Source organism: Rhagoletis pomonella, unplaced genomic scaffold (genome assembly GCF_013731165.1).
Source record: "Rhagoletis pomonella isolate Grant_MI unplaced genomic scaffold, Rhpom_1.0 Rhpom_scaffold_00003, whole genome shotgun sequence".
Taxonomy (NCBI): Eukaryota; Metazoa; Arthropoda; class Insecta; order Diptera; family Tephritidae; genus Rhagoletis; species Rhagoletis pomonella.
Window position 1 is genome coordinate 80,851,827 of NW_023458557.1, and position 10,033 is coordinate 80,861,859.

The 10,033-nt window shown below is 32.9% G+C and overlaps 1 protein-coding gene across 1 annotated transcript in view; it reads right to left on the reverse strand.

The window, feature by feature from the left end:
• Nucleotides 1-6,807: 6,807 nt before the first annotated feature.
• LOC118735622 (zinc finger protein 624-like) overlaps nt 6,808-10,033 on the reverse strand; it is a 25,230-nt gene continuing 22,004 nt past the window's right edge. The window contains exon 7 of the mRNA XM_036465477.1: nt 6,808-7,733. Within this exon, the coding sequence (XP_036321370.1) occupies nt 7,546-7,733 (188 nt within the window). The 3' untranslated portion in view covers nt 6,808-7,545. The remainder of the gene's footprint in view (nt 7,734-10,033) is intronic.

The window sequence follows — 10,033 nt, forward strand, 5'->3', positions numbered from 1 at the left end:
TCACTGATTTTAGTATAATTTGCTTATCAAAATTTTACTCGCACGTTTTTAAATTTACACTTGTAAACTAAATTCATAAAAATATATGGGATCATGACATACATATCTACATACATAGGTGTGTATTACATATCTTATCATAATTATTTAGACCCAAAGGTAGTAGTTAAAAAATTAGAATTTTTGATGACGGTGTTACGCATTTTCATCCATACATGTAAAAAAATTGTCGAACATTTGAGGGATTCACAAGACGTGTTAAGCGTGGTAATGCTTTTTTGATCGTAAAATAACGCTTAATACTTTTATAGGCAATTCGTAACTTCACCAGAAAAGGTTTTTAAACTATTTAATCGTAAATGTGTTATTGGCTCTTATTTTATAGGGAAATCTTTTAAAACGCTTTTAACCGTTGTTTTACATAGAAAAATTTTAAGACTTTAAGACATTGCGACGCTTAACACGAATTGTGAATGCCTTAAATGTTTTGCGTGTGTATGGAAAAAAATTCGTAACATCGTCAGCAAAAAAATTATCAAAAATCATAATTTATTAACTAAATATTACCTGTGGGTTTAAATAATTATGATAAGATATGTAATACATAAATATGTCGTTGTAAAAAAATAATATCAATTGCGCGAATGGCGTCGGAAACAACATGTTCATCATGATAGCTTTATCCAATGCCATATATTTTTAAGGCTTTACTTTACAAACACGCGAATTGTGAATCCCCTAATTGTAATTGTTGGGAAGAAAGTGCGTAGCACCGTCAGCAAAAACAAATTATCAAAAATAAACGGAATTTTTTAGCAACTTCAAACATGCAATTTATTACACTAACAGGCCAATTTGGGCTAAGACAGTTGCAAGTATTTTGTGTTTTAAAAGATTTTGTTTGTTTTCGAACGAAAGTCTTACAAAAAAGCCAACTTTCGTGGTGAAAAGCTCTTTTGGCGTGCCATTCGAGGGATCCGAGGTTCGAGTACTCGCGCGGCAGATTTAATTTAAATTTTCTATTGATTTTAAGATTTTATTATTTTAAAAAGAAAACTTTTTTCGTTTCTTATTTGATTTTCTTGTAATTTTTATATTTTATTGTTTAAAAAATGTTCCATATATTTAATTTAATTTTTAGAAACTTATTTTATCTATTTTTGTTTTTTTGTAACTTAAAATTTGAAATATATTTTTTTTTAATACAAAGATTTTATTTAAAATTTTTTTTTTCATTTCGTTTAGTTTTCAGAAACGTGTTTAATTTATTTTAAATTCAAAATTTTTAAACATAAATCTTTTTATTATTGTGCCGTTATAATATTTACTTTTTAGCAATATTTTTTTGAGCTTTGTACCACGATTTCTAGAAAAAGAAGTCTGATGAGATGTGATTAACTTCTACCTCTTAGGGCCGGTTGCTCAAAGCCTGGTTGACACTAATCACCGGTTAACATCGTTATCGACGTTTTCGACACATACATATAACACGGTGTCGGTAACGTCGATAACGATGTTTAACCGGGGATTAGTGTCAACCGGCCCTAAGACTTTGTTGTTTATTCCAATTTTTCTCACAAACAAATCCTGGTACAAAGCTAAAAAAAAACATTGCTAAATAGTTAATTTTTTTACATTTAATTTTCTTTAAATTTTTAGACTTTTTTATTTTAGCCTTAAATACCAATCATCTCGTGGTGACGAGGTTTTTCAAATACGAGTCGGGTTACCTAGCTGCTTTAATTTTGTTTAACTGCCCAGTTATGGCTAATTTAGTTTTATCTTTGATAAGGCATGAACCAAATTTCAGATTAAACTTACCTTTCGTAGGTATTCTTTATATATAGGAAAATAAATTTAATTTTGTATCAATGCAAAATGTTTTTTCTTTCATTTAACGTACTCGGAAAAGGTTGATTGAATAAATTTTGGAAATGTGGCAACTCCATTGCAAATTGCTGTCAAACTAATTTGATGTAAATATATAAGTTAGCGGCTCTCTTCAAAAATATTTTGGACACAAATTTGCTTTAGCTTCTTTCCTTAGACGTCCGCATTATAATTTTTCATTTAATTTCACTCATTAAATTGAACTGGAACTGGTGGCAACCCCTTCACATTTAAAAAAAAAAAAAAACCCCAATAGTATTTTAGAAATTTATCTTTTTTAAGCCTCTCTCGCTTGGCAATCATAATAAAATATTTTATTTAACTTCTCAAATTCAATTGATTCTGCATCTCTAAATAGCTGGCCACTCTTATCACAAATATTTTCGAATTTAAGCTTTCTTAAACCTTTTACATTTGGCACACATATTCAAATATTTAATTTGATTTCATTAAATTTATTTGAATTTCTAAACATGTGGCAACACTCTTCAAAAATATTTTCGAAATTAACCTTTCTCTCTTTTGATAACCATACAAAAAAAAATATTGTATTTAACTTATTAATTAAATTGGTTTTGGATTTCTAAACAGGTGGTACCTACTCAAAAATATTTTCGAAATAAATCTTTCTAAACCTCTCTCGTTTTATACCCAAATGAAATATTGAAATTAACTTGTTATTAAATTGGTTCTGAATTTAAAAACATGTGGCAACCATCTTCAAAAGGTTTTCAAATTAACCTTTCGTAAACCTCTCGTTGATTTCATTCCCGTATAAAATATTTCCTATTAACTTGTTAATTAAATTTATTTTGAATTACCACTTTCAACCTTCCTAAGTAATATTTCCCTCTGGTTTGATACCCACATTATATATTTAAATTAACTTGTTATTAAATAGGTTTTGAATTTCTAAACATTTGGCAACCATCTTCAAAAGGTTTTCAAAACAAGTCTTCTTAAACTTCTCGTCTCTCTTAAAAATATCGAAAAAAAGCTTTCTTAGACCTCTCATTTGATACCCATATAAACATATTTCCTTTAACTGGTTAATTAACTTTTTATCTTGTTGAACAGGTGCCAAACCCTCTTCAAAATTATTTCCAACTAAATTGTTTTAGAATGCCTTTCGTTTGATACGCACATCATTGTAATATTTTATTTAAACTATTAGTTAATTGATTATAATTTTTTAAAAAGATGGCAAGTCTCCTAAAAAATATCCTATGTGTTAAACCAGGTCATGAGCTATTTGTGTGCCAAATTGTCACTTACAAACCTTCACATTTATGTACATATAATATTAGTAGGATTAATGAACATAAAAACAAACAAAAGAGAAGTAGTCAAAACTGGTCAAAATATTCCATTTCTAATTAGCTAACAACCGGTGTACATATGCACAGATTTAATGATTTATTAACGAAAGTATGTAGGTATTAAACTGTCAAGCAATGAGTCTTATTATATCAATGAAAAAAGCGCCGAAAACATATTTTTGATTACCGAAGGCAATATATTTGTTCGTCGCATGACGACAATGCTAGTGTATGGCTTTTGCTTACAATTTTTCCATTTTATGCTCAAACATTGATTTGCAGGGATTTCTGGTTCAATGTAAAATACCTTATTACACCGTGCGACAGTAAATTTTACACACACAAAATTTTAGATATTCGCGAAACCATGGACCAAATATATATAGTAAAACTGCGTTTTTAGTGTTTCTATCTCTGATGTAAGGATTTTTAACCGACTTCACAAAAAGGAGAAGGTTAGTCGGAATATTTTTTTTTTTGTGTGTACGTTACCGCATAACTTTTGACCGATTTGACCGTTAACCGATTTCGATAATTCTTTTTTCATCGGAAAGGTGGTACCTCAAGGGTGGTCCCATACTAATTTTCCGATAATTGGATCGTGAAGAAATTAACGATAATCTTAAATGTTTATACATATGAGAATTGAAGTGGGTTTTGTTTTTCGCTTAAAAATTACTTTGAAATTTTAAAAATATAATTACTTCAAAAAAGTATTAAAAATGCACAGTATGACTATCAAATTAAAGAGAAAATTCTGTAGAATTACGCCCGACTACATTTTTTGGCGCATAAAGACGATTAGGTATTGAAAATGTCCTTTTAACAATTTACCATTAAATTTTAACATTGAATATCCTTGAAATTTTAAAATAATTATTTTCAAAAAAATTATATGGTAAATAAGTTAATTATTCACTCATTCACATCCTCGAATTTCGTCCTTCGAACTTTATTCGCTTAAAAAAATAAATTCAAATTTTGAAAATCGATATTTTTCGATCGGAAACCTTTGTTTCTCTTCAGGAGACTTTCAATACTAATATAAATTGTTTATTTAACCATTTTCTAATATGAACAATTTTTATGGCGCCAAAAAAAAAACTTATAATTAAAAAATGGTAAAATAAATAATTGGACATTATTATTGGAAGTCTCTCAAGATAAACAGTTTTCTGATTGAAAAATATTGATTTTCAAGAATTCTATACCATTTCCACGAAAAAAGTTTTTCCCATATAAAATACATGGAAAACTTTGAGCGCTTTGAGCGACCTCTAAATATTTTTTTACTAAAAGAGCGTGCATCGGGTTATTACCGTTTCGATTTTAGTAATGCATTTCAACTGTACCTCAATTTTTATTTGAAATGTCAGTTCGGAAATGAAAGCGACATGCTAACGAGAACAAAGGCTGTAAGAACTCTGATAACTGCTAACGGCGAAATTGTATATGTATCTTTAATCAACGACGCCCCAGTCAACGTCCAACCAAACTACTATGAGAAAATTCAGCAAAGAATTTCTTGACTGAAGACCAACAACGATGTTGGAGCTGATGTCTTTATAGCTGAGCTATTTCAGTACAACGACGAGGACGTCATAAGATAGATACATGCATCATCAAAATTTTAGTGAGCTCTAACCAGACTACATGAAGGTTGGCCCTCTGTGTGCGATAACTACCGCGTGACAACATATATAAAGTCTTAACTGGTGCATTGTGTGAAAAACTAAAGCTCTTAGATAGATATGTATAAGATGCGCAATGATACTTAAGGGTATATTGGCAGCACTTTTGTTGAAAGTAACAGCCTTTTTATCTATCTCCAACAATAGCCCACGGAATGACCGGCTAGAGTGATATCGTCAGATAAATTTTTAAAGCATTCGTCGTCGTTCGATACAGATAATAATGCCGTAAGCTCCTCGTAGATACAACTATAAGGTATGGAGGAAACGGCCTGTGTTTTCTGGTGCCTTCTGCAAATGCCATAGTATTTAACTAGAAGGTGTATCTTTGGTCGAGTCACGGATGCGGTACAGATAGTTTGATTAGGTTCCTATTTAGTTTGTGCAAGTGACCCTATATTCCGCGATGTGATGATTCTCAGATTCTCATTTGGGAGATTGACTGGAATAATTTTAAGCTACATATATGTATCTCCTATGTAAGCGCTTTGCCTGTCGTATTTCTATTGTTGTTGTTGATGTAGCTGCTACTCAACCCTGTTTGGAATAGATAAATGCTTCAATTGTTGTCGCGAAGCTCAACTTATGGTAGACCCAACAAACGTGCTCTTTGGACGGCTCGTGATCCTGCTGATCGCCGCCAGTGTTGTTCTCTCATTGCTGGTTTTTTTTTTTCATTTCTGGGATCCTTAATTGTATTTGAACATATTGCTAGGCAGCACTTAGACCCAATTAACCCATGATCATCGAACAGATTAGACCTTATCAGTGTGTCTTTAGAACCGGTAAATTCCCCCTCTACGAAGCTGGGTAAAAATTTGGTTAAGCAAAAACCACCAGATCAGTCAGATTTGGGATGGACTTATCGAAATCGTTCGACTCCTACTGTGTGATAGATTTTATTTAATGCCGAGAACTTAATTGCTCAATTCGCTTATGTCAAAGACAAATCAACTGATTTGGCTCTACGGTGTATGGTAAGTAAGATCGAAAGCATCTTTGAGGCCAAGGAGATTGCTCTGTAAACCTTTTTGGACATTGAGGAGGCTTTTGATAATACTGTCTATGATTCTATCTCAATGATGCTTAGATTCATTTACTGTGCGCTGGATCGATGTTATGCTTCGTGAATGCGAAATCACCTCGTCCTTCGGTAACACTCAAGTGAAGATCAGACCCGTGATAGGCTGACCGCAGGGAGGGGTTCTTCCCCCTTGCTCTGGCCACTTGTAGTTGACGACTTTTTAATCAGATTGCATAAGTATGTGGCTTCATCCTTTGTGACTGTCCAGCATCGACTACCCAGGCCCTTTTAGCATTGATTAAGGAAGCCAGATTGTCTTGGGCATTCTGGGGTAGGGACACTCTTTAGAGTTAAAAATGGAAGCTACCTTCCCGCGAAAATTGGTTTTGGTACAAAAAAATCGGGCAAAGTCTTAAAATTTTAATACAAATAAATACTTTTTAATTTCGAGTAGTGTTTTTAAAAATTCAAAATGGCGAATATTATATAGCGGCTAACTTAAAAAAAAAAAAAAATTGGATTCACTTCAAAATTTTTACCCGGGCGTTTTTGGGACCGCTAATTACGAATCCGGTGTTAGTTTTCAAAATTAGCGAATCTGAGTGACAATTTTCTGAAGTATCCGAGTAAATTTTTAAAAATTATCCGCCATATTGGGTCCGTGACTTTGAAAATTTGAAAAATAACACCGGGTTCGTGATCAGCGACCCCAAAAACCCCCCAATAACAATTTTGAGGTGAATCCAATGATTTTTTTTTTTATAAATCTCCGCCATATTAGATCCGACATTTCGAATATTGAAAAACGCACCTCGTTATTACAAAGTATTTATTTTTATTAAAATTTCGAGACCTTCTCCGTTTTTTTAGCTAAACCAATTTTGACGAGAATGAAGAACGCTGTATTCCACGTGGTCAAACCCGCCATTAAAAAAAAAGAAGATTATCAAAATTGTCGCGTTTCCAATTAGCCGACAAAAGCTGTCTAAACATTGTTGCCATTGAATTATACGTACATATATATGTGTGTAAGTGCTAAAACAAAACAAAAATCATGCAAGCCATACAAACCAAATTCGCCGACAATAGCGACGGCAACGGAGCGCAGACGCCAACGCAGACGCCGCCGATGACGATGACGTTTCCAATGACGCGGTGCAACATCAAACACTACCATTCAGTTATACATACTTGGACAAAAAATCTTCAGTATCTATTTTATTGGCTTGTGCTATACTTGCTTTGTAATGTCACTTAAAAAAAAAGATTTATAAATATCCTTAACGACTAGTGCTTACTTAGTATGTATGTAGTATATTTAGAGTAGAGTAAGAGAATATGTACACTTAGACAAAAATACATACATACGTACATATGTGTGTATGTACACCCCCTCTCCGCCCCATTTTTATGCTTATAGATAATATGTGCATATTTAGTGTGTATGTATGTATTTATATATTTACAGCAGCAGTCATTATAGTATGTATATTTGTTTGTGTATGTATGTATGTATGTATGTAAGTACGAATGCATGTAGTTATCGTTATCGTGTTCGGTTTTTTTATTTTGTGCATTTTTTGTTATTTTGTATTTTTATTTTTTATTTTTTTTTTGTATCCTACTTGTCACTACATTCCGTTGTGCCATTTGAGGTTTCATCTTCTGTGGTTGTATCGCCTCCCGATTGAAAACCAGTCTTGTTGTCAGTGTCAGTTGAATTGTTCGAATCGGAGCACCTTGTGCAGACTCCCTGCATTAGTGTAACGTACACCTTGCCGCAGCGAACACATTCATCTTGTGGATCACCTGAAGTTAAGAATGGAAATTAATGCTGTGCTCTAGAAGTGCGCTGCGCTGCATTGCATTGCACGATGCTGCTGCAATCACATTCACGCATACATATGTATGTATGTACAAAAACAAAACCAATGCACTTGTACACTTGTGGCCATTCATATGTGAATATACATACATACATATGTATATATGTACAGTGGTGGTCAAAACATATGGAACTACGTTTCTAAAATTCTATCTACATGTTGCAGTGGCTTATTTGAGAAATACTGATTCTATTGGCGTTCGCTTAAGACATATCCAAAACACAAAACGTCGATACCAACAACTTTCAAACGGAGATTCTTGTAATAGAAATTTGTGGCAGAGAGTGCTGCTAAAAGAAGCACATCATCGAAATATATGTATCTGCATTATATTGGACAGTCAGGCAGCCCAACTGACACTGCACTCACACAAAATAAATTCTCAGCTATGTTTGCTTCAATGTCCTAAACGGTCTTGGAGCTAAGAATACAGTTTTATTAGAATGGGTACCGAGGCATGAAGGACATGATGGCAATGAGGAGGCTGACTGCCCAGCGATACTAAGCAGCTACCGCAGTATTTTATGGTCCGGAAACATTTTGTGGGCTCAGCAAAGCACACATAAAGTGGATCATAAACAACTGGATAGACAATATGTTCAACAGGCACTGGATGGAATGTGCAGGGCAGAGACAAGCCAAACGATTTATCTATTTTTCAAATGAAGCTTCAAAGAATCTATTTATTTCACTTAGGCAGAGAGGATCTCAAAACTCTCACTGGGTACTACACTAGACACTGTTCCCTTCGCTATCACCTCATTAAAATTAATCTTTGAAATAAACGTTCATAGCTTTTGTAAACTGTGAATGTGTCACTCTTGCTAGGCGCAGACTAGCTCACTTGGGTCATGCTACAATTAGGCCGTATTTCACCAGATTCATTTAAATGAAAATTAATTTTAATTTAATTCTCAAATAAATTTTTTTCAGTTTCAATAAGCTTTTTATTTAAACTAGTAAAAATATGGCAGCACCGTGCTTAAAATGGTCGTAAGAGCAGGTGATCAGCTGATTGAACGTATAACATCGCTGAGTGTGGTTATTCCGATTTAATTTTTATTTAAGTGAATAGCATAGGTCACTTAAATCAAAATTAAAAACAAATTAGAATTGATGGGTAAAACAAAAAATTCGAAAATTAAAATATATATTTACTTAAATGAATCTATTTGAAATTTGGAATCTTTGAAATGCTAGCCTAGTTTCAGAAATAAAAGTTGCAACATGTGACTGCAGTTGAGAGAGCGCAAATGGATTTCGGAAATACATATATTTCAACTTGCTCTTGCTGTACTAGCAATCTGCAATTCGCCTTTCGGAAATAAAAAAACCTCTTTCGAAAGACACTTTACATGACAGCCTTTTCGAAATATATTGCATTACCATGTCAGCCTCTTAACTTCTAAATGCAATCGCGTCAAAAGTAATAATTGGCACCCATATTTACTACTACGATCTAACATGAAGCAGAGAGTGAGATGTGTGGTTGTGTTTTTGTGCAGCAGAAGCCAACTAAATAGAATTTATTGCATAACGGATCAATCAACTTCTAAAGAAGAGTTGGCAGTTGTTATGCATCCCTCCGACGAAGAATAGATACCATTTCTTTGTCTTATGCTTAACTTTTAAAAAGGTGAAAATTTTAAAGATTGCAGGCCCAAATATCAGAACTCAATCCAATTGGAAACCTTTGGAACGTGGTAAACCAAAGCTGCATCAAATCTGAAGAAATCTTTAGAAGATTAAATGTCGCAAGGAAAGCTCTTCCTTTCATTTGGTTTAACAACTTAACCCTTCTACAATGATTGGGACAAAATGATGATGAAATAAGAAATATTTGTTTTTTTTTTTAATTTTTTTGCAGTTAATATACTATTTGTCATTGCCATTATACTGTATTTACATGAGGCGATTTTACAGGCAACTTATATTTTGCATGAAATTAGCCAATATATACTATTTTTTAAGTTTGTAGGTATCGGGGAAGGTATGGGGTATGGGGTAGGTTTCTGGATAATTTTTACCGAAGTTTTTATTTGCTTCTTAATAAAAATTTAATGTCTCAAATGTAGGATTTACTATAATTGACAGTTAATAATAATCAAGGAACGGATTTTATGGATATTGCCTTTTTTTGCTAAAGAGATAGAGTATATTCGATGAAGAATGTCCACGATTTAGCTTTCCCTGATTCCATATATACACATTTGATGTTGCCTT